The 25,010-nt window shown below is 41.6% G+C and overlaps 1 protein-coding gene across 1 annotated transcript in view; it reads left to right on the top strand.

Moving 5' to 3' along the window:
- The window catches only part of KCNK9 (potassium two pore domain channel subfamily K member 9), an 87,851-nt gene extending 66,521 nt beyond the window's left edge, over nucleotides 1-21,330 (top strand). Inside the window, exon 2 of the mRNA XM_021532469.4 lies at nucleotides 20,351-21,330. Within this exon, the coding sequence (XP_021388144.2) occupies nucleotides 20,351-21,192 (842 nt within the window). The 3' untranslated portion in view covers nucleotides 21,193-21,330. The remainder of the gene's footprint in view (nucleotides 1-20,350) is intronic.
- Nucleotides 21,331-25,010: the final 3,680 nt, after the last annotated feature.

The raw sequence follows: 25,010 nt of genomic DNA, 5'->3' as shown, positions 1-25,010 counted from the left end.
GAATGGCTTCCAAGAGATCTCATGTCATGTCTGGATCCAGTAGCAGAGATCTGCAGTGACTTCCTGGAAAAGGAATTATATTCAGATGGATCCTGTTAGGTGCATGGTCCCATCTTTTAAACCCATATGAGGTTTATTCACCTGTGTTATTCACTGGCTCTGCAGCTTTGTGGTTACTGCCTTTATTTCCCTCTCAGATCATATCCCTCAGCCCTGTGTACTGACCATATCATGTTCCTGATATTACAAAAATACTCTTTCACATCTGGTACCCAGAATTCTTGTTCTTCCAAGCATCCACAGTGCATATCTGCTATTTTTAGTGGGCAAGGTTCCCTCATTTTCTTTATTTCCTTCTTACTTTCCCTTTTCTTCCTCTTTCTTCATATCTCCTTTCTCTTTCTCCCCTCTTTGCTCTGCCCATTTAATCTCCTTTTTATACCTTTCCCATTTTGTTTTTCTCTTTCCCCACCCTTCTTTCCCTTTTTCCTCTCTCACTGTGAAAAAACTTCCATGTTTTTATAACTCAATTTGTGCTTTGCTTGCTACTCCACATTAGCCTGCAAAAGAGTAGCAGGGAATCATGCTTTAAAGGCATTTCACCTCTTAGTCTATACAATATGGAGCACTCTTGAACACAGTGGTTCTGTCTCTGCTCACATCCTGGTGCCTCAGCAAGAGATGATGTGCACAGCCTGGGAAATGGAGGACAGTGTCTAAGAGCTGATGAGGAACGGGGCACAAGAAGAGGCTGGAAGATATTGAGGGTGGAAAGGGGTAATAAGCAAAGAAAGTGAAGAACTTTTGGGGAGAACCATGATGGTCAGGATGGGGTAAGAAGAGCCATTTGGGCACCCAAATGGTGCTGGGGATAATGCCATGGCCAGGACAGTCCTGTGCTCAGTTGCATTCCTGATGGGAATTGGTGGAGTTGGGCTCTTCTCCCACACAACCAGCAATAGGACAAGGTAAAGTTACTTCAAGTTGTACCAGGGGAGGTTCAAGTTGGATATTTGTGTAAATATCTTCACTGAAAGAGGGGTTAAGGAGTGGAACCAGCTGTCCAGGGAAGTGGTGGAGTCACCATTCCTGGAAGTGTTCATAAAACAAATAGATGCGTCACTTGTGATAGGGTTTAGGACTTGATCTTTTCCAAGATTAGTGATCCTGTGATTCTGCATTCAAGGCAAGGGAAGGAAAGTGAGCAGAGAGTGAAGAGGAGCCAGTGTAGGAAGGTAAAGGAATGGGAAAGGACCAAGAGTTGTAATATGCACAGAATGGGCATGAGGTGAAGGAGGAGCCCCCCTGACTCCCCTGCATGTGTCTCTCACCATGGGAAGCCACTGTTCTCCCCCCAGGTCCCACTTGGTCTCTGGAGATGCTGGCACCTTTCCCTGCCCACTGCATCTCCCTCCAACAGCAGCAAAGCGCCAGAGTCAGCTGCTGGCAAACTGCTTTGGTTAAATAACAAAAAAACAACAACAAAAAATTTATATACATAAGAAAAGGAAAATGAAGCAATGATGGGTTGGGCAATTAAACTAAAAGCATTTTAGAGTGTAATCCAGCTCTCTCTATCAATAATTCAGGAGGCCAAGATCAGTCTAATTGATTGAACACCTTCCACAGTAGTCAGCCACTAATAAGACAAATGAAATGTCTTTTTTATTGTCAAATCTCCATCTCACATTTGCTTAGGCAAAATCCTGCAGGGCATTTCATTTGAGGAGCTTGGGTATTTTTTTCTCTTGATGGAGATGAATTGAAGGCCAGCATCTGTTTTTAAAGAGCAGTAAATTAAGCCTGTCTGCTCCTTTGGCCATGGGTGGGTGGAGAAACAGAGCTGTGCTGAGCAGGATTCACATGTAAACCTTGTGTGGGTTGTCAGAAGTTGAACGTGGTTCCCAGAGGATGTGTTTTCAGTGTGTAATGATTTGAGTGCCTGGGACACTTGGCCTTGACAGACTCCAAAGGACTGCAGATCCTACCCTAAAGCTGGTGTCTCTCACCTCCTTTCCTCTAAAGAACTTCATTAGGATCCCTGTTTCCCTGATGGTGATACTACTGCTTGATTTTTGACATGGCACAAGTGTTTAGAAAGTGATGAGCAATTGTTTAACTTTTTTAATTTACATGAACCAACCCTGTCACAGGTTCTGGGGGAAAAAAATACAGGAGTAGAAACTGGTTTGTGTTTTATAGCTTTCCTCCAAAATCATGCCAAATGCAATGATTAGGGGGACATCCGTGAAGACAAAGTAGGGCATGCCCAGAAAATTTGCTTGATTTTGTTTCCTTTGGACTGTATCACAGCATGAGGGGTGGTTGCCCCAGCAGGATGGAGCTTGTGGACACCAGTTTCAGAGCATTGCCCATCTCTAATCAAAAGCTGATATCAAGAAGGGGTAAAACTTGAGCTACCACTGATGCACATACAAGTGCCTGTCTTCAGGATGTAAATCTGTGTGTGAGAAGGCTTCTTTAAGCTCAGATACTTACCAGTTATTCTAAAATATCCTCTTTTGCACAGAAGCTCTAGTACTGGATTTTTAGCCAATATAAATCAAAGTAGCTCCTCAGGGCATTCTGCTGACTTATATGAGCCAAAGATCCTGCCCTGGGGTGAAGAAAGAGCTCTGATTATGGTGTATGTGTGTGTATTTAATTAGGGAGGACTTCAAGCTGTGTCTGTGCTCTGGAGTCCCCACTGAGTTAACCCAGCATGGCACAAGTAACCTTGTGAACAAACCCAAAATCTGGAGGTCTGGTAATGACTTTCCTCATTTGCTATTATGATATATGCTTCCTAACAGCCTAGATTTGTAGGGAGGGAAGGAAGCAAAGTGCCTGAGAGGTTTTGTTTTGCCTGTATTGCCTTTGAAATATTATATAATGTGTTTGAATGCTTGATCTAAGCAAGAAGTAGTTGTTTTACTTCCTAATCTAATAACTTCCTGATGTCTGTCTCCTCTTAGCTTTGCTGTAGCTTGACTGCACAAATACCATTTAATTGCGTTCTTGTGGAAGCTAAAGGCCAGCAGCTTTGCCAAGAAGGGCTAATTTCATAATGCCCCATCCCAGAATTAACTTGACGGCTGAGATAAGGCTGATGGTTTATAGTTGGCAATTATCATCACAGGAGAACTGTTGCATAGGGTGGTCACAGGTTATGGAGTTCTCTTAAATGCTGTGCATTGCCTTTGGAAGCAGGTGTTTGCTGTAGGTAGACAGAGGAGAATGAAAAGGGGCAGATGGGAATGAAAGCAAGTAGGTGAGAGGGAGGAGAAAACAGAACCAAAAAAAGGTGATAACAGCAAATGAAAACAAATAGGGTGAAGGCATGAGAACAGCAATGGAGTGATCTATTGATGGAGCAAGCAAGGAAGAGGAATGGATATGACCAACAAAATGGGTGAAGTGTGGAAATGAAATTGAAAGGAACTGATGGGAGAATCAAGCCAATGAGTACAGAAGTCTTGAGATTCAGTGTAGTCAAAGACTTTTTTGATGTTGTTGTTTTTAAGGAAACGTTCAGCTTCTGTCTTTAGGCCATGTCCTTGTCTGCCTGGTAAGAAAAGCAGCTTGGTTACCCAGTAGCTGTGCTGGTGCTTACTGGAGTCTTCTCCCTGGGACAGGGAAGAAGCTGAGAGCTGGTCCTCTGCAGAGATAAATGAAACCTTGCCAGGTTTATAATAATGCTGCTGCTGCTACACAGCCAGGGAGTCAGAGGTTTTCAGGACTCAGGAACAGCTTCAAACTCAGCGTGAGCACTTGAAGCTGCTGACAACAACTCTATCAAACTGTTTATGGCTTTGCAAGGCAAATTGAAACCCATCAATGAATGAGGTAGCAAGTCTGAAAGTGAAGTTGTTACTTCCAAGAGTTGCAAGCAAGCAACCAAGCAAATATAAAATAGCTATTGATCTGTATTTGGTTTATGTGGAAAGGTTTTGGCTGCAGGGGTGGCTTCTGTGAGAAAACACGGGGAGCTGTCCCCATGTTGGACAGAGTTGCTCCAGTCAGCTCTACAATGGAACCCACCATGGCCAAAGCTGAGCCCATCAGTGATGCTGCTGACATCTCCTTGATATAAGAAAGGGTAAAAAATGCCAGACAGCATCGAGAGAGGAGTGAGAATATGAGAGAGGAGCAACTCTGCAGACACAAAGGTCAGTGCAGAAGTCTGGAGAGGAGGTGCTCCAGGTCCTGGAACTGAGATTCCCCTGGTGCAGACCATGGATGTCCATGGGGGAGCAGAGATCCACCTGCAGCCCTTGGAGAACCACCCCAGAGCAGATAACCCATGCTGAAGGCTTTGGATGACTCTGTGCTGGAGAAGAAGTATTTCCCTGAAGGAAGCTGTAGCCCTTGGCAGGCACACACAGGAGCAGGAATTGCTGGCAGGAATGGCATGGAAAGGAGCCCAGCTGGAGCAGGTTTGCTGGCAGGACCTGTGGCCCATGGGGGATCCACATTGTAGCAGTCTGTTCCTGAAGGACTGTGCCCTGTGGAAAACACCCACATTGTAGCAGTTCTTGAACTGCAGCTCAGAGAAAGGACCACGCTGGAGCAGTTTGGTAAGGACCATATCCCATGGGAGGGACCCTGTGCTAGGGCAAGAGTGTAAACAAGAAGGAGTGGCAGGAACAAAGTGTTATGGACTGAGCCCCAGTCAACAACCCCCCATGACAACCCCCAATCCATCCTGTCAAACAGGGAGAGGAGGAGAGAGAAGAGTTGAGAATGAAGGACTGAAGCTGAGAATGGGAAGAAGGAAGAAGTAAGGATATGGTGGTTTGGGATTTGCCTTTTTTCTCACTGACCTTGCCAGAGTGTAAATGGCAACAAATGAAATCACTCTTCCCCAAGCTGAGCATGTTGTGCCCATGAATGTAACTGTTGATTAATTGAATTGTCCTCACAAGCCACAGATTTTTCAATCCTGCTTTTTCCCCCCGTTCTGTTGAGAAGTGAGAAAGCAACTTAGTGGCCAGCCAAGGTCAACCCACTGCATAATAATATATATTGATTCCCAGAAATGTACAGTTGAGGAAACTTGACTTCCACAAAACAGTTCTAATAAACTTGCAGATAGTCCAAAATTGAGTATGAGTTTGCATCTCAAATCCCAGACTGACAAGAGTGAGATGATAAATCCCACTGTAAATAAAGGCCCCTTGGAAATGCAAGGGGCAAGTGGAGATACATTATGTCTTTTAGATCTCCAGTAGGTTCTCAGCAGTGTTGCTCCTTATTTATATAGCCTTCAAAGCCCACAAATGAGGCTGAAATAGAGACTTAAATCACAACAGGTATAGTTCTGGAGAATGGTTTAGTCAAAGAAGTTTTAAATAGGACAAGAGGGAATGTCTTTAAACTGGAAGAGGGTAGATTAGAATAGATATTAGTTAGAAAGTTTTCACTGTGAGAGTGGTGAGGCACTGAAAGAGGTTGCCCAGACAAGCTGTGGATGCCCACCCCTGGAAGTGTTGAAGGCCAGGTTTGATGGGGTCCTGTGGAACTTGATCTAGTTGATCTGGTTGGTGGAAGGTGTCCCTGACCATGGCAGGGGGTTGGAACAAGATGATCTTTGAGGTCCCTTCCCACCCAAACCATCTGTGATTTTATGAAATAACCCTTCTAAGTGCTTTTTTCTCTCATTTTGCATAGGCTAATAACTTCTCTCATTGCAAAACACTTCTTTGTGGGGATATGAAACTGTTAGACTGATCTGTATTCCTCATGACCAAGCCTTCTCCCTCTCTGGTATCCATGCTTGGAAAGTGCAGATGGTAATTCTGTGTGTCAGAGCAGAATTGTGAATAGTTAGGGAACATCTCATGTGTCATTGATATAGCCCCTGCCACTGCAGGGGCTTGGATCACAATGGAAGTTCTCAGGTATAAAAACTGTGCAAATGATGTTTATGACTGCTCAGAAATCTTCCGTGAAGTACTTTGTCGGTCTGATTTATTGAGCCCCCTTGTATGGAGGAGTTCAGCAATGAAATAAAATAAAAAACACTGGTTATGATATTAAAATAATATAGTAGGTCATTGTTTTCCACCCAGCAGAAGATAAATGGTGAGAGGTTTGAAGAAGTTTTTCTAAGTGACTTCCCATTTCTTCCCACTCAGTTTGACTATTCCCATTGGCTGGGAATAGAAAACTGAAGTGATGGATGGCTCTGATTATGCCTAGTCAGGTGCATTAAGTGGTGTCTCACTCTACTGCCTCCCGTAATCTCACTGCTTGCTGTGCTTATCAGGGCTGGTGGGGAAAATGTAGATGTCTGCAAACAACAAAGAAGTAAAAGGGGAGGTGAAAGAGCTCAGACTGGTCTCAGCAAAAGGATTTTCTGGGCACTGGAAACGTGTTGAGGAGTTTGAACAGATCCACTTTTAGAATAACTAATTGGGATATGTCTGTCAGCTTCAGGACTCAGTATTGCACATGAACCCCGTCCTGCTTTTCATGGGTCATTTCATGGGAGAGATGCTTGCAGTATATGGAAAGTTTCTTTTTAGCATCCATCTGTTTAATGCTACATGGAGCTTAGCTCACTTAGCTCACGCTTGCCTCTGGTTAAATCATGAAGTCATGTGTATTTGAGTTACAGTGCTGTGAGTTCACAGACACCAAAAAAAATTACTCTATTTTCATCACTGTAAGACAAAATAATATCCTATGGATTTCTAGCTACAAACCAAGGACAGGTAGGTTTGAGATGCAGTATTTCATTTCAGGTTTTGTGTCAGTGCTATATACAAGAGCTGTCTAAAGTTGTATGAAATACAATTTGAAGTCTGTACAAATGCAGCATTGAATTTCTGTGGCTCTGTATCTATATTTGGGTTGTTGATGTCCAAGAAAATTGAATTCAAGCTGAAAAGGTGAAAAATGCTACCAAAGTGACCCTGTCTAATACAACAGACTAGCCATGACTGGTTTATTCCTCCTTGGAAAAAACAAATAAACAAACAAGGCTGGTGAGATACGGCTCATCTTTATTAGTCTGTAGGAAAGGCAAATTGGGTGGATTGCTGTTTGAGCTGAAAACTTTCATGAGAAGAATCAGACCTTGAACAAATTTGGATTGAACACAGGAAAGCTTTTAGCTGTAAGAGTAATGAGTTTAGGGACAGCCTTACAGCTTGATTAGTGGAGATGGGAGCCCTAACTGAGGTGTACCTCTGTCTTTTTAGGAAGGAGATTTTCAATGCACAATGAGCTCAAGTTCTAGGTTTTATATCTCTTAGGCTCAATTTCCTGACTTTAGTTGGGCAGTTTCTGATGCCTGGAACAGCATCCCATGAGACCTGCTTTTGGCTTTGTCTTTTGGGGGAAGATACCAAAGTCTCTATGCCCCTGGTGTGTCCTTGCTTCTGCGAGATCAAAGCTGCTATCAGAAAAATGTATGAGGTTGCTTCATTTCAAAGTGCCAGCCCAGTGAGTTAGGCTGGTGTAATTCCCTGATACAGCAATTCCAGCAAATCTTCCCATAGCCAAAGCTGAACAACGTTGCAAAGCTTTGACCTTCATGTTTTGATCAAAGTTAGTACTGGCTCAGTGGAAAGCTGGACAGGACAGTACCACTGGGCAATATAAACTTTCTTGGTTTCAGCTTCAAAAATGCTTTCTCAATCAGAATTGAACTTCTTCCTTCACAGAAGTTTTGATTAAATTATTTCAGTTTTTCAAAAATAACTGACAGAACAGACTTTAAAATTTGTAGGGGATAATTGAGGCATCTCTCTCTTTGCTTGTAATTTCAAGCTAAGGTTTTTTTGGGGAGAAGAATAGCAAGAGAGAAAAAAAAAGCCAAACAAAACATGTACCTTGGTAAAAGAAATGGAACCCAAAGCATTTGAGCATTATATTTTTCTTTATTTTTAATGAAATCCATGTAGTGCTTTCAATGAAATATATCTATAAATCCAATTGAATCACTGCTCAGCCTATCTGTGATGTAATAGGGGAAATTACAACAGATTCCACTGACTTTTGCTGTTAGACCATTAAAGCCAGGTTTCAATTAATAAAACTGCTGCAAAATAAGAGTGTCTGTAGGGAATATAATCTTGGCCAAAACTGTAGCCAGACAGATTCAGTAGATATGTTTGGGGACGCTTTTCTTCAGAGAAGGGGACAATAAATGCTGTAACTGATGTAAAGATGTCTATGATTGCAAAGTTCTAGAAGCAGGAAAACTTGTGTCATTGTGGCTAATTTCTTATTATGGTCATTAAGGAACAGAGAATCACAAGCAAAGGAGAGGAAAGAGGAATGTTTGGTTCTTTAAGGCTTGGCTGTTCATCTGCCAACACAGAGACTTCTCTGGAAGAAGCGATTTTATATCTGTATAACTTTGACTAAAATAGAGAAAACTCTGATCTAGACAAAGTTGTATCTCTAAATCGATTTGCTGGCATGTTTTCCTAGCAGGGACTGAACCCAAGCACAGTGGGAATAACTAACCCTCTCTTTAGCTTCCCTTTAGGAAGGGGAAAGTCCTGGTTTCTCAAAAGCAAAAAGGAGAATCTGTTTAAAATACCATGGACCTATTAATATTTTTTAAAAAGTTGGAAAAATATTCCTTTTTTATCTTCTGCATGGGAAAAATCTGCTGCAGAAACAGCACAAAATTGAAACAGGTCTATAAGCAAACTCATGGCAAGTTGTCTGTGCTCTTGTGTGTCTCTTAGCTGCACAAAGGGGAAAGTTGTGGAAGGAAAAATGCACTTTTTTACTCAGTGCAAACACATCTGAACCACTTTCCTGAGTGTCACCCCATGTCTCTTGCTGGGTGTGCTGTGTTTCACCAGACCTGGCAGCATTTGATGTCACATGGATTTATGAACATTACTCTGTGAACTGCACTGGACAGTGACATCACAGCTTCAGAGGACGTGGGTGCTACATCATTAATGATCTCAGTCACTGCTCTGTGCTGGCCTTTGGTAATATTTGTTTAATCGAGTTTTTGTTCAGATACAGCTTCTCAAGCCCTGGCAGTGTCAGACTGAGAGCTGAGAGCAGGATCCTAGGATCCTGTTAACCCTGCTGAGACTCAGACCTGGTAGTTTGAAAAGAACTAATTTTTTTAATAAAGTGGAATCAGAAGTTTCTCATGCTTTTATTTTTATTATCACAACATAGAAGAAACCCATTAGATTTTGGTCTTTTGTTAAGATATGATTCCTTATGCTTCTTCCCAATATATTTCCCCTGGATCCCTCAGAGTGCTGTTTGGGTCATCCTCCCAGCTCTGCAGGTGGCGAATCCTTCATCTTCCCCCTCATGGAGAAGACTCAGATCACTGCCAATAAACTGTGAGCAACAAAAATCAGTTACAGAAAACTATTAACATTTCCCAATAAGTCAATTTATATAGGTGAATGCTTATTGCAATCACATCCATAGAGTGCAAAAAGCCTTTGTGATGTAAAGAAATGACAGCATCAAGTAAAGTTTGCTATACAGTGATGGTCAGTCATATCTACTTATGCAAAAAGGATAATATTTTGCAGTCCGGGGAACTGATAACCCTGATATCACAGTTCTACAGCTAGAAAGGCTATGCACAGCTCTAGCAAAGATTCTGAATGTTTTTGAAGAGCAAGAGTGGTTGCAGACAAGTACAATAAAAGTTATCATATAAGGAGCTGCTTCTAAAGAGGAAAAAATATGAATCATGTATACACTTGTGTTATGTGTTGTAGAATGCCTCTTGTCTTTCTTGCTGCAGGACTCTGCCTCCAAGAGCTCTGTTTATAACTCATATTAACTATGGAATGAAGCTGTGACTACCTCCAAGAAGTATAAAGGAGTGAGCAATGATGGAGAGAAATGGGGCTACAAAAGAACAATATCATAAAAGGCAGCATAGAACAAGAAAAGAACAGGCTGTGCATCAAAAAAAAGAACTTCCTAATAGCTGGATCTACTGGACAGGGCAACAATTTCCTAAGGGAGAGAGCAGAAACCCTGTTATTTCAATCATTTAAACAAAACTGGACAAAGCCCTGGAGAATATATTGTAAGGAATAATCGTATGCCCTGGGAATGGATAACATGACCTGATAAAGTCTCTTCCTAGTGGTTGCAACGATTCTCTGCAGATTGAGAACTTGTTCTGGGCATGATTTGTATTGGGACTAGATATGATGTGAGCCTCAGGTCAGTCCTCTGATTGATTCAGAGAACCAAACAGAGAGGAGGAAGGGGAGAAAAAGAGTGCAGGGACAGTCAAAAATAGAGCTCATGGGAAAATACTGACTCAGAAGTCAACTGTCAACTGCTGCCCAGCTGGAAATCCAGCACAGAGCTGCTGTTGATTTTGGGAGGAGTCAGGAATGGTACAGCAGACACAAATCTGGTATACCAGAATCACTGCTGCTTAAATGGCTGCCTCCTCACAGAACTGCACAGGAACCTCTTCTCTCTTTCCGGCCTCTTTTCTGAAGGAGAGGATATTTTAGGGATGAGCTGAGATACTGTTCTATCTGTTACAAAATGAATTGGAGATTGTTAGCATCTTTGATTTCTTGGGAGGTGGTAAACCAGGTGGAAATTACCTCAACTGCTCTGTTATCTTATTCAAAAGAATTGCTAGGGACTGCAGACATCTATCTAAGCAGTAAAAATAGAGGCTAAGTGCAACAAGAGGAGGTTTGAGATAATCAGATCTTCTGTGTCAAATAGATGAGCAAGAAGATTGTGATTTCATTGGGCCATAAGAAGTTTTCCACTTTATTTTACATACTTTTTTAGTAAACCCCTTTATAGTGTAAATGTTGAACAGAAAAAAAGTGGGAAATATTCATATTCAAAGGTAAAACAATAACACAAGCAAACAGATGTCTCAAATATTTGTGGTTTTTTTAAAGCAACATCTTCCAAATTTTGTCTTTTGTGAGAAACAAGATGTTCCTTGATGGGCAGCAGTGTCAAGTCTGGTTTCCTGTAAACTCAAAAACATCCCCAGTTCTCTTGAGCCCTGACTTGCAGGGTCCATCCTTGCAGGCAGATTTCCATCACAGACTGTTTTATAAGGTGATGGAGACCTCTCATTCCTGCATTCTTTCTCATGCCTCTACATCTGACCCCACCTTGCAGGACCTCCAGCTCCTTTTTCTTTGCAGTAACTGGCCAGAGAAAGAGCTGATCCCAGCTGCAGCTGAGCCTACACTATGTGTGTGTTGATTTTAGGCCCTTTTATGTGTATTCACAGATTGGCCAGATGGCAGGCCCAGCAGAACAGTTCACTATCAAGTTCATATTACAGTTTTCTTCTAAGTGGTGGAAATTGGTGAGCAGCTTCAAAGTTATTGTGGAGGAAAAACAGATGGGCAGAGATATGGATATAGATGGCTCATCCTTACCAAGAAATGAGGAAAAACACTGAACTAATTAGAAAAATGAAAGTTTTTTAAGCCTTGGTTTAAACCCATAAACCTGTTCCTTACCACCATAATCCAGTGGGTATTTGAAAGGCCCAAATGTGAGCAAATATATGTTTTTGCATTCTGCAGAAACAATAGGTCTCAAAGGAGGGGAGCTGTGTCCTGCTGGAGTCTAAGTCCAGGAGGAATACAAAATCTTTTCCAGGGGAAGCAAAGAAGTCCCCAGGTCTTTCCACCTGGGGGAATGTTGAAACTACCTGGGCACAAGTCTCTGACAAGAAGGGTGCTGAATAAGCAGCACCTTCAACTGCTCTCCCCCAAGGAACTGAAGAGATTTGTGTCCTCACCTCCCCAGGGAGGCATCCAGCAGGGAAGAGGAGAGGCTATCCCTTGCACATGCTAGTGGTGGAGTCCAGGCAGGGAACAAGGAGGGAAGTGCAGTCTTAGCAGTCTGAGAACCTCTGAAACACAATTTTCCAAAGTGTCTCATGAACATGACCTTACTGAGAGCCTTGCAGGGATTGGGATACATTATTTTCCTTGATCCTTTGAGAATCCAAAGGAAATCTCTTCAAGTGGGTCAACTTCTTACAGAGAACACCTGAATGTATTGCATGTGATCTTCAGCTGAAACCAGCCAAACCAGAAGTCTTAATTCCTACCCTGAATCAGAAATAACATGGCTGTGTTTCACTAAATTTCTGCCTTTGGATCCCTATAGCCAGTCAGTGTGAGAAACATAACTCTCTTCCCAAGTGCCACCCTCCAGAGGACTGCCCAGAATGGTGTTACAGATGATAGCTTCAGTTCCTGCTCCATTGAGGCTGTAAGAATTCAAGGCTGTGTTCTTAAGCAGTTGCCCAAGCACTCTTGGTATTTTTCCTATAGTTAAGTCTTCCAGTGGAACATGGTTTAGCCACATCTGCTAATGGTCAGGGCTGGGAACTGATGCCAACAGACATTTGAGGTGAGGCAGAGCATCCACCATGGCAGTATTTTACTGCAACTTGGTGTGCCTGGAAGAGAAGCTATGGGAAAAAATTGCTACCACTAATGCTCCAGAGCAGGAGGTTCAGGTTCCATAAGGAAGGAGATAATGTGGTGTTGCACTATGACATGAAATATCTCACACACTCATACTAAGATGAAAAGAGCAAAAGGAAGTAACTTTTATTTCCAACCTTGCAATATATAGAATTCTAAAAGTGACAGTGGATTGGAAGATGAAATTGCTACCCCTCCAACCACACTGATCAAACCAACAGTCCATCAATTCTCTCCTCCCACAAAGAAGAATGCAAAACAATCATTATTAACATAAACAGTGAGTGAGAACTCCAGTAAAAATATGTAAACATCAGAAGGCATAGAAAACTTTTGTAGGACCTTTAAAACTTATAAAAGATCAGGGTGACAATGTGGGATGGCTGCAGACCAGAATAGTAGAGGGAATGTGGCAGAAGAATGAGTTGTAGCAGTAGTTATGTCTCATCAGTTTTGGGTGAGTCCTTCAGGTCTGCTGCTGGCTGTGCTGACAGGCAGCAGATTCAGCATCCCTGGTGAGCTCACAGGAATCACTGCTGCAGAAGCAGTCCATGAGGCCAAACTCTTTGTCTGTCCCACCTCACAATGTGCATGAGCAGCCTTCCACCTGCAAGACTGGCTTTGGCTGTGTCTTCACCTGCTGCTCAGCAGATCACAGAGAGCTGGCATTTCTTCTTTTTCCTCCTCATTTTCTTGCTGCATGTTGCCTGTTCCTGCTTCTCCTATCAGACTGATTTTGAAGCTGTTTTCCCTGAACATCTTGGAAGCTTGATTTCAAGATCAAGAAAAAAAGAAGTCTGTCCTTGTGGTAGGGAGAAAAAAATCAGAGGAAGCCTGTTGTATCCCTGCCACCCAGAATAGGAGATCTTCTGCAGGTTTGATGTAAAATAAAGCAGTGAGTGCAATCTCCAAGGTGGCATGACCTTACTTCTGCAGCCAGGACATGGAAGCAATTGTAACAGGCCAGGGATGAGCCAGGATGAGAGGCCATGCCATGCTTGTTGAAGGATTTAGGATTTAAGGTTGCATCTGGGCATGTCAGATTCTTTTTCCTCTCCTGTGATGTCCCTGTCTTCACAACAGGAGATGATGTTATCACGTATTGCTGTGTGTTCCCGTAGGGAGACATGTGCCATGCTTTATCCTGACATTAGAGACTGTCTTTTGAGCATGGAAGGGGACGATGTCTTTGAGGTTGGAAGAGGATGTGCAAAACTAAGAGAGATTGTTCAGCTGAAGTCTACAGTGAGACCAACTGACAAGGGAATAAAAGAAGAAAGAGGTCCTGGAGAAGTTTGAAGAGAAAGGCAGCAGTATTCAGGGAAAGGCCAGACATGGGAGAGAGAAGAGGGAGAAGTCAGCAGTGCCCATGTGCCAGGAGGGTGGTGTATAGTTACACAGCAGCTCTCATCCAGGTAACAGCAGCTCTTGATTACCTTACAGGAAAAAGTCTTGTCCTGGTGAATGAGTTACTACCAGTTAGCTAGATGAAGTCTCTCTCTGATCCCTCCTGAAAATCTCTTTCATCTGCACCACAAAGGCCACCTTGATTCTCCTCTCTGCTGAAAGCTGGAAGCATGAGCAGCAAATCCAGCAGAGACACAGCCTGATCCTTGTGGCAGTTTCTCTGACGTAGATGAACCTCTGAAGTGAAGTGTGTGACATCAGGAAGATGTTTTAATCTGAATTACACTTGCCCATCTGAAGAACAGGTGCCATTATCCTCTCTTCATTATCTTCTGGCCTGGGCTGCTGCCAGCATGAGTAAGAAGGGTTTGAGTCACAGGGATGGAGAAGTTAATTCCTTTCCTGGCCCAAATGCCCATCCTGGCGATGAATGATGTGTACATGAATGAGGAGAGAAACCTCCTTCTAAGAGAAATAGAGCGTCCCTCATGAATAATGTAGAGCATTGCTCTGAGATTCAAGACATCTAAGACTTGTTGCACAGTGAGTGCAAATGTGAATGAGGCTCAGTTGCTCTGCAGATACACTCTGGCCTGAGCACAACCTATAACAAACTCACCACTGCCACGGGTTTTATTTTTTAAATAAAACTGTGTACTTGGCCTGGTACCAATGCACATCTAGAGACAAACCTCTCTCAATCTCTGACAGAGCCCAGCACAGAAAAATGCTCAGAAGACCCATGCACGTTCTATCTGTGCTACTAAGTGAAGCAGGACCTGTGCTTTGTGGGACACAAAGATGTCACAGTGAATGCCAGAAATAGATAAACACATGTACTGCACCAGAAGGGTGCTTAATTCCAGTGGACCCTGGCCAGCGTTAACCTCCATGTGTGAACCAGGCATGGACTTTGCCTAGGACAGTGCTGGTTATTCCAGGGGAGGCCATAATGGGCTGGGCTGATCATAGAGCGTGGACATCATGGGCTGGTGGTGGAATTCATCCTCAGAATCACAGAATTGTTAAGGTTTTAAAAGATGTTTAAGATCAAGTCCAATGGTCAACCTAGCACCAGTACCATGTTTACCATTAAACCATGCCCTCAAGTGCTAAATTCCCATGTTTTCGGAACACTCAGCTGCTTCCCTGGGCAATCTGTTCCAATGCTTTACATTCCTTTTAATTGATTTTTTTCCCCTAATATCTAAGCTAAAGCTCCCCTGGCAGAACTTGAGCCCAGTTTAGTTTGCTAGAGTAGATACTGCCTTGCAGTGTTGGAGATGGCTACTATGTAGATATAACACACTGAATATATTCAGGATTTTTCCCATAATGTTTTCTTTTTGTTATGGATTTACTTATTCCAAGCAGTCTGTATCATTACAGTAGCAAGAATTTGTTTAAGACTCTTTTTGCCCCAGAAGCAAAGTGTAATTTCAAGGAATTCATGTTGGAGGACATGACAGATGTTACAGACCTGTCTGTACCCTGCAAATGAGTGTGGTGCAGAAGTTACTGATCTAGATCTAAGCAAGCTGCTCTGTTCACATGAGGCTGCAAAGTTTCAGAGGTACTTGCTTGGGGCCTGAATGCAACATGGCATTTTTGTGGTTAAAAGGTCTATAAAGTTATGAGTGACACAAAGAAGGGGAATGGGGAATGGGTTCCTGGTCTCTTCCAAAAAGGAAGAGCTCCATTGCCATCAAATGATAGTAATGAAAGGGAAGTAAAGGAGCAATGGCAAATTTTTTAGAGAGTACATTATTGTTCTATGAACCTTCTTGCCACAGGATGTTAAAGACATGGAAGGGACAATGCCCAAGCTCATGCAAGAGAAATCCATTTTTTTGTTACTAAACCCAGCAAAAACTGGTTTAAGAAATCCCTGAGCACCAAATAATGAATCTGGGTACATGAATTCCTGGGACAAAACTCACACGTAATTGTAGCATTCCTATGCTGCTCTTCCTCAGCCATCTGCCTGTGGGCACTGTTGGATTCCAGGTAGCTGTGCACAGAGTTCCTCTGCATGTTCTGGTTGTGGGCTGGTACGCCAGGACAATGTCTTTTTACTGCCCATAGAAAAATAGTGGGGTTGTCCCTAGCTGGACCTCACGGAGATTGTAATGAGTAGTTTCTCTCTGTGTCTCATCTGAAAGGCACCATAGAAAAATTAGTATTGAAGAAGGCTCTAAGTGTTTTTTCTTCAGACTTTTATAGCTACACTCTGGCAAAGAAGAAAATAAAATTTCTTTTTTCTTCTAGAATTCCATGTAGGTACACATGTTCTTTGAGAGTTTTTCATCAGAGAAAGGACAAGGCCTGGCAAAACCAAAGGCAGGGAAGACCCAAACAGAATACTGATTTGGAGCTACCCCTTACAGTGTGATTCTTTTCTTCCCTTGCCTACACCTTCCTGCATTTCTGCTTGGTGTCTGTAGCCCAGCTGTTCCATGACTGGGAGGAGATGGATTTTGTGGTGTATTGGTGCTTCACAGTCCAGATCCGGAGTAACGCTGAAACATGACATTTCTCTGTGCCAAGCTATTCTTGGTGTCAGCCCAGATGAGCTCTGTCTTGAAAGCCTAAGCAGCTGGGAGGGGTTTTGAAAGTGAGGGAGAGTACTAATGACATTGCTTCCAGTCAGTGTGAGAGTTATTTAGGCTTTCCTTGATCATTCAAATGATATCTCATTAAACACCAGACAAAGCTGCCTGCTGTGGTCACTTTGCTGTATTGTGGTACCAGTTACTACACTAGAGTAAGATGGGCAGTGTTTGTTCAGGTGTAGTCCAGTGTAAAGCTCCATCTGTACCTTTCTCACTCTTACCTGAGTTCTGTGGCTTGTTAAGGGATGCATTTCCTGTATCCAGTACTAAAGTCTTCTGTTTGATCTTTCTTCTTCACCACAGAATAGAGAGAATCCCTGATGTCATCATTAACATTTCTGTTTTTCTTTAAGCCTTGTGTTTCTTAATGATGACACCAAGTCATCTCTTTGTACTCTGCTAAAGGGCAGTGACATTCGTGTAGAGGAGATCAGGAAGAATCTTGGTAGCTGGAATCTGCTACCAAGGCAGTTGCTTCTGCTTATGCCATTACTTAATGCAAGTAAAACCCAACTACCTGGAGACTGACTCTGTGACCTGTGTCCTTTCCCAGCATTATTGCTCCTTTGTGCCCCTCTTTTTCTGGCAATTATTCACCTTCCCCTTTTTCCCAGAGGCATTCTCTGATGTTAAGAAGCCAATGGTTTGTTTTAGATTTGAAAAATACTGAATTTCAGAGAACATGCCCTGCTGTAGTTTGCTTTCCATGTATTACTGCTGGATAGGTTCTGTAATGCTTAAGTAATGGAGAGTTAGGTCTGTCTTTGGTGTATTTTCATACCCCTCATTTCAGAGTGTTTAAGCAATGGCAATTCCTTAAAGCCTTGTTGTATAGGATAAATATGTGACTCTAATCCTCTATACACTAATCTATTCGTAGAGTCTTATTCCAGCTTCATTAATAAAGTCCTTTCTTTACCCCAGATTCATGGTGAAAATACAGTAAGAGACATTTATCTGATATTGGGGAATGTGAGTATGACTTGGGCAGGAATAGAAGTCAGAATTTCTGGATTTTCTATCTTCATACATGAATTGAAGGGAAACTAAAGCCTGCTGGTGTCTGTGCTTCCCTATCTGTAAAACAGGGATCTGGATATATTTGTATCTTATAGGATAAATAATTACAAAGTCTGTGACAAATCTTAGAAATCAAACTGTGAGATAACATGCAAACATATAATATTAATGTTTTATTATGTCCCTAAACTGTTTCTTGGGGATATATTTAATGAGAAAGATATAGTGAGAGCAAAATAAACCTTTTTTCACCCCAAATATTTTTTTAGAACCCAAAGTAAAAGTTGTTTCCACCAACTGCCATCTCTGCAACCATCTGGAAAATCACATTTTTTGAAGCTTTCCTTCTCTTTATCATCTGTAACTAAAGCTATAAAATAGGAAGATGTCCCTGGTTTAATTAACACCCCTGTAGTTTAAAAGCTGATCTTAGTAATGAGAGGCAATTATAGCCTTTATTGAAGGACCATCAGGTGGAACTAACCCAGCATCAATCTGGTGAAGACACTTCCCTTTCCAGGTAATTTGGAAACTGCTTTTTATGATGAAGAGAATACCTGGCTCAATACAACAGGTGAATCTCTTTCCTCTATAACTTGTAAAAGAACCTCCTATTTTGAGTTTTGTGCTTCTTTTGTAAAGTAATTTATACAACCTATCCATCAACAAATACCAACTGACCTAAGAATAAATATTTTGCTTTTTGAAGGGGATTCTTGCTGATTTTCTTGTTTTATTTTCCTTGTCTGCTCTTGCTTTACATTTTGAAGGTTGCCTGGTGTCCATATTTTAGTTCTAGTAAAAGTGCAGATTCTGAGATGCAGCCCCATCCTGAGAGGAAAGGCAGAGTTCTGGGTTCTGCACCTCAGCACTGGTGTGGCAGAGCTACAGAAGGTCCAGAGAAGGACACAGAAATGATCAAACAAAAGTGACTTCTGCTATGAGTTTAAAGGGCTGTGGCTTCAGTTTAGACAGGGAGAAGCTGAGAGCAGAGATAAAACTGAGTTTAGCTGAAAACGTGAAGGTGGTAGATAAGGAAGATTTAGAACTTCATTTTTGTAACTAAGGTGTTCTAGCTGAAACAAGGAGATATCCTTGAAATTAAAATGTACCTTTTTTACATAACAGATAGTGAACTTCTGGGATTTGTTGCCACAGGAGATTGAGGAGGTGTGCATTGTCAACAGTTTAGAAAAATAATTAGACTAATTCAGAGCAGCAGGTCCATGACCTGAGTCTGAAGGTGATGGGCAGGGCTCCTTGGTGGTCCTGCCTCAGTGGTATCTCATGTCAGGTCTGTCCTCCAGCTTCAGATCTGTATGAGTGTGGGCCTGCTGAATGCCCTGTGTTTTATCTGCCAGCACCTATGGGTATCCTGATATCTCAGGGGTCTCGTATAAAGCGAGATGATTGTTTCTGGAAAACTGATTTAAACCCTCAAAATCTCCAGTGCAGGCACCTACTGGAGACAGTCACTCAAGGTGACTATCATGATTAGGATAGCTTCATTTGGCTGTTTACAGGTAGCTGTCTGCCAGTGCTGTGGGTGCCTAAATTCTTCTGAAGTAACAGATGTCTAGTCAGTCTAATGGGGACATAATGAACATGATCAATGAACAGTCAGAACTGTCATTTCATCTTGCCAGACTTGGGATGGTCAGTGAAATAACTCACTACTGCCTGTTTTCATAGAATTTTTATTGGCTATAACAGGAGTTTGGATACATAGAACACATGCAGATACATAAATGTAGGTATATCAATCTTGAACAGAGTTCTGTCCCAAGATTTCTATTATAATGATTGTAGAGAAATAGTTGTGTCCTAAGAATAACTCACTGGCCTGTTTTAGACATCTTTGTCATCTCACGACAGGAACTGCCCTTGTGAAGTACATAGTTCCACTCAGTGGCTGTAAAGGGACTCTAGATAGTGGTACCCACATGGTGAATGGACACAAAGGCTAAGTGGGTCCCAGACAACTCCTTTTGGAGACTTTGGTACAGTCTCTTAAAATCTCAGCTGTAAGAAATGTAGATTTTTAAAGCAATGTAATCTGAATAGGTATAATTATAAAATCAAAACAGCCCCTCACTTATGGTTTGATTTAGAATAAAGGCTTAGCCATGATTTTACTGCCTGAAAACTATGCTATGAAATGTGGTACATCGTCTATTCTTGGATTAGTTTAATATCCTGATGAAATTGCTTTTTCCATACTAACTGTCAAAGCTGTAAAAGTATGGCACAAGCTGGTAAGTTGTTTATTCTTCCAGTAAGTAAAGGTAGAATGGGCATTAAATCCCTACATCCCTATGGCGTTCCAGCAATGAGTCACTTTCATTAGGTGTCTAGGAGAAAGGCTTATTCAGTATGGGAGAGCTTGAAAGGGAATTTCTTTGGCTGGTGGGACTGGGTTGTTGTTAACTCCGTGCCATCACAATACTCTGGTTTTGGGACAGAGCAACGCCAACTACTCTCAAAAACACTGGGAAAGTCCATTTATGTCCAAAGCTTCCACTTTTGCCTGTGACACTAAACAGACATGAAATTTTTTCAGTTAACCAATGCAATATAACCTTGTTTAGGAGACTCAACATTGTTGAGGTAGAACATTGAGGTAGAATGGGTTGCTCATTCTTTCACCTTTCCCACTCCTGCATGAACATTGTTGTTCTGTGTCTTGTTTACTTCAGACATAGGGTGTGGGTGAGGAGATATGGGGAAGTGGTGTGACTGCAGTGTCCCTTCAGCTCGGGACCTGGCTGTGGTGTCAGAGCGATTTGCGTGGCCTGCGTGATGGGGGAACCATGGCCATCACCTGCCCTGCTGACTGTCGTGTGTTTCCATCCCCCCTTCCAGGTTACGGACACGCTGCCCCAGGGACGGATGCGGGGAAGGCTTTCTGCATGTTCTATGCAGTCCTGGGGATCCCACTGACACTCGTCATGTTCCAGAGCCTGGGCGAGCGCATGAACACCTTCGTCAAGTACCTCTTGAAACGCATCAAAAAGTGCTGCGGCATGAGGAGCACCGAGGTCTCCATGGAAAACATGGTCACTGTGGGTTTCTTCTCCTGCATGGGGACACTCTGCATTGGAGCAGCAGCCTTTTCCCAGTACGAGGAATGGAGCTTTTTCCATGCTTACTATTACTGCTTTATAACATTGACTACCATAGGGTTTGGAGACTATGTGGCCCTGCAGACCAAAGGGGCCCTTCAAAAGAAGCCTCTCTACGTGGCTTTTAGCTTTATGTACATTCTAGTGGGGTTGACAGTCATTGGGGCATTTCTAAATCTGGTTGTTCTCAGGTTCTTGACCATGAACAGTGAGGATGAGAGGAGGGACGCCGAGGAACGGGCGTCCCTGGCAGGGAACCGCAACAGCATGATTATCCACATCCAAGAGGACTCCCAGCATGGTCGGCCACGGTACAAGGCCGAAGTAACAGACCTTCAGTCAGTTTGTTCCTGCATGTGTTACAGGTCCCACGAGTACACCAGCCGGGTGGTGTCCCACCAAAATTCGTTCAGCTCGAAGCTGAACCCCCAGTACTTTCACTCCATCTCTTACAAGATAGAGGAGATCTCGCCAAGCACATTAAAAAACAGCCTTTTCCCATCTCCTGTCAGCTCCATCTCACCTGGGTTGCACAGCTTTACAGATAACCACAGGCTGATGAAACGGCGAAAGTCCATTTAAAGGGATTTGTCTTATTTTACTTTCCTTGTTTTTCCCAGTTCTTTGTTGTTTTGGGTTTTTTGTTCCTTGAGTGAGACGGAGCGAGGCCAAAGGGAGTAGAGCAAGCCAGTCCTCCTCTGAGACTCAGCTCTTGAGCATGAAGCATGGATTATTACTGTTCCAGCAAAGTATGCCTTACATTACCCCCTTGGTGGATGTCAGAGGATTCAAGGTGACGTGAAGTGGGTACCAAATCCAAAGTTGCACACACAGCTGGGAGCCTTCATGTGCCACTGGCACTCCTGACCTAACAAACTTTTTTCCTCACGAGCAGGTTGCAGTGTGTGTGCGTGTGCCTGTGTGAGTGCCGGGTGCGTGTGCGTGTGTGTGCGCGTGCAATTCCACAACCAGTGCCATGTGACAAAAATTAAAGCATCAGGAATTATTTTTTTCTGTTGCCCTTGAAGCAATTGTGTTCCAGCCTGCTTTTTTAGATTTGCTTCCAAAAGGAACGGGGAGGGTGGGAGGGGAGCCAATTTGTTTTGTTTTGTTTTTTTTTTGCCAAGAGAAGCATGCGCCATAAGCAGTCAATATACTAGGTGTATCATGGTAAATTTTTTAATGCTAGATTTTAGATTGTATTAACATTAAAAAAAAAAAAGGCAGGAGAAGATCAATCATTTTAGCTTGCCAGTTCAAAATTAAAAAAAAAAAATAAAGCATGCACTTTGTAAAACTGGTATGCATAATAAAAACACAAGAAAAACTAGCAATGGAATTAATAATCAAAAGCAAATAATCATATTAATTTAACTATATTTAATTTTATAATTTTCAACTGTTCGAACAATTTGCAAGAAGAATTCCTAGGATAAATTGGAAAAATTGTTGGAACAGTAGAGTGTATTTTGTTATTTTAATTTTATTTATAAATTATTATTATTATTATTATTATTATTATTATTATTATTATTATTATTATTATTATTATTATTATTATTATTATTATTTTGTGCAGCAATTACCTGCATGAATAGGATTTATATTTTTGGAATGCTTGGTTAAGATGGGTATAAATAGGAGGATGTCTATTTTTTTCTTATATAATAGTGACAGGGCATTCCTTGTTTTAAATAAAAAAATACAGATGATTGTCTCTAAATGCTTTTGATTTGTAAATAATGGAAAGCCTTTGTTGGTCTCAGGAAGAATTCAAGGGACAGTATCTTGTGTTTGGCTCACTGGGAACTCGTGAGATTAGATGTGATATTGCTTTTTTTGCTAGGCAAAGGCAAAATGTATTTAGCAGTAACAGGCAAAAATAGCTTTACTCCAGTGTTTGAAGGGTAACAGCGGGAGCAGTTGTGTTGGCAAGTTGTATTGGAGGATGTTGAGACCATGTCATAAAGTTGTTCCTTGGACATTGTCCATCTCTCAGTTGTTCATCTGGACCAAACAGACTTTACAGAACTTAATTAGAGGCCTAATCCAGCTCCCTTTTAAGAAAATAGGAATTTTCAGTGATTACATGGGATTTAGTGCTTTTGGAGATTTATCTTTGATTTTACAAGGGTAGGACTGGGAGTTTTATGAACCTGCACCTTTGTCTCTGATTTAATTCTGTCTTTTAAATAGCTTTCCGTGTTAATTTGCCATACAAAACCCATTTCTTTTTGGCACTAATCGCCTCCTGCTGATTCTACCATTTTGTGCTCTCAGTGTAAAAGCAATAATCCTTTCTTTACTCTTCAAACTAGATGGTGTGTGCCCAGCTCTGAGCTCTGTGTGCTGATGGATGTTGATATCTTCTCAAAGAGACAGTTATAAAGAGCATTAATAGGGAGAAATAAGGAGTGCCATTCCTCCTCTGTTGTCTACTCCTTGGCTTTAAATGATTAACTATCAAATATGCTCATGTTCTCCACATCTGTCTTTCAATAAGTAAATGACAAGCAAGTTATCCACGACTTTGACTCCGTTATGCAGCTTCCTTTGGGTGTAGAAATTGCTGTGGCATGAAATCCTCCATTAAGATTGGTGAAGAGCTAACAGGATTCTTAATGAGGATGGATGAGGATGGACTTTTTCAGAGTAATGTGTGGGGCAAGCTGGGTGCATCAGTGCTGTACTGCCAGTACCATGTCCTAGGGCAAATGCTGATAGCAGAAGGATCAAAGCAAGAATACCTAAAAAAGCAGTTTCGGGATGTGTTCAACCACCTCAATGTTTGACACCTCGAAGCTGCTTCCCCTGACAGCCCATAGGGTTCACAGTGTTCTCCAAATTCACTTTTTTCATCTTTGTTTGTTATCCTAGAAGTGAAAAAAAAAAAAAAATTATGTCTCTTTTCCTGCTATGGAGATAAGAAGTATGCCTGGAATATACACCTCTATATCATGTACAGATGCTGGGTGTATCTGACACTGGAGAGAAGCAGGAAAACTTTGGGGTTTTGCAGGATTCGAGTTGAATTCTGTGCCTGACAAAGGAGAATTTTGGTAACAAGACATTTATAAAAATCCTTAAAACATAAAAAAACAGTTGCATCTTATAAAACATTGCATAGATTTTTTTTTTCTTTTCCTTTGAGAAAAGAAGAAACTATTATTTCTGTTGCATATAGAATTCATCTTTAAATGTCCTGTAAAACATGTTGAACTGGAAAGGTTGAAATCTTTACATACTGTAGCTGGTTTGTTACTAAATCTTTCATCTGGAACCATAAATGAAAAGTCAATTTTAATACACAGGGTGTTTAACCAGGGGAGAAACTTACCTCAGCATATCATGGCTTATCTGCCACTTAGAGTTTCTGCATTAAAACTTAATGGCTTTATAATAACTCTGCTTTAGCTTAGTTGAAGTTTGTAGATGTAGTTCAAGAAATCTGTGTATGTTGATATGAAGGAGCCAGAGTAGATGTCCATAAAAATACTTTTACATTTAAAAACTATAATGAGTGTGTATGTTTGAAAATGTTTTGTCTGAATGTATCTGCATTCATTGTGATTTTCAAATAAGCTTATTTGTTTTATTTTTCTGGCTGAAGAGCCCACAAATCTGTCCAACCTATTTTTGCCACACAAGGGATTTTGAAATTTCAGGATGTTTCATTTGCAAGGAAACTCTTGCTAAACTTTGCTTTGTGAGCAGCCAGACAGAAGAACCCTCACATGTGCACAATCCGAACAAGAGGCAAAATCTGCCTCTCTCTCTTTAGTTGTTTTTATAGTTCTTGACTGATGTGTGAATAATGGCTTGGGCTGTCTGGAACTGGAACAGACTGTATCATGAAAGGGAAGCTTTTGTCCAAGGTTAATCCCAGCTTTTCACTTAAACATGAAAAACCAGTCAGTGAAAGGTGAGCTGACTTTTGTCTGTTCTGTCTCTGACTTCTTATTGCCCTACGTTTTCTTCTCACAACACTGCTTTTCACAGAATGCTTTGGTTAGTACATTATTGGGTTTATTCCACTTAAGATATTATCTCTTTCAGAACAACTTCCCTTGCTCTCTACTCGCTCTTGAAATTCAGCTATGAGCAGGTAGTAGTGATACTGCTTGTGACTAGACATCCTAATGTCTGCTATCACTTTGTGATGCACTCTCATTCCCCAGAGTCTCATTTCCCCTACCATTCCCTATTATTAAGCATTAGAAATAATAATAATAAATCAGATTAGTCTATTTATGTCACACTAATGTGTTCTTCATCAAAACAACACAAATTTAGCTCCCTGCTGTCGACTTTGATTATATAACAACCCTATTATGCTATAATATTTCATATTATCATCAAAAGGAAAAATCAGTTTGATCAGTGAAGCACCAAAATAGCTT

Source organism: Lonchura striata, chromosome 2 (genome assembly GCF_050655825.1).
Source record: "Lonchura striata isolate lonStrDom1 chromosome 2, ASM5065582v1, whole genome shotgun sequence".
Taxonomy (NCBI): Eukaryota; Metazoa; Chordata; class Aves; order Passeriformes; family Estrildidae; genus Lonchura; species Lonchura striata.
This window is presented reverse-complemented; position numbering and strand designations above follow the sequence as displayed.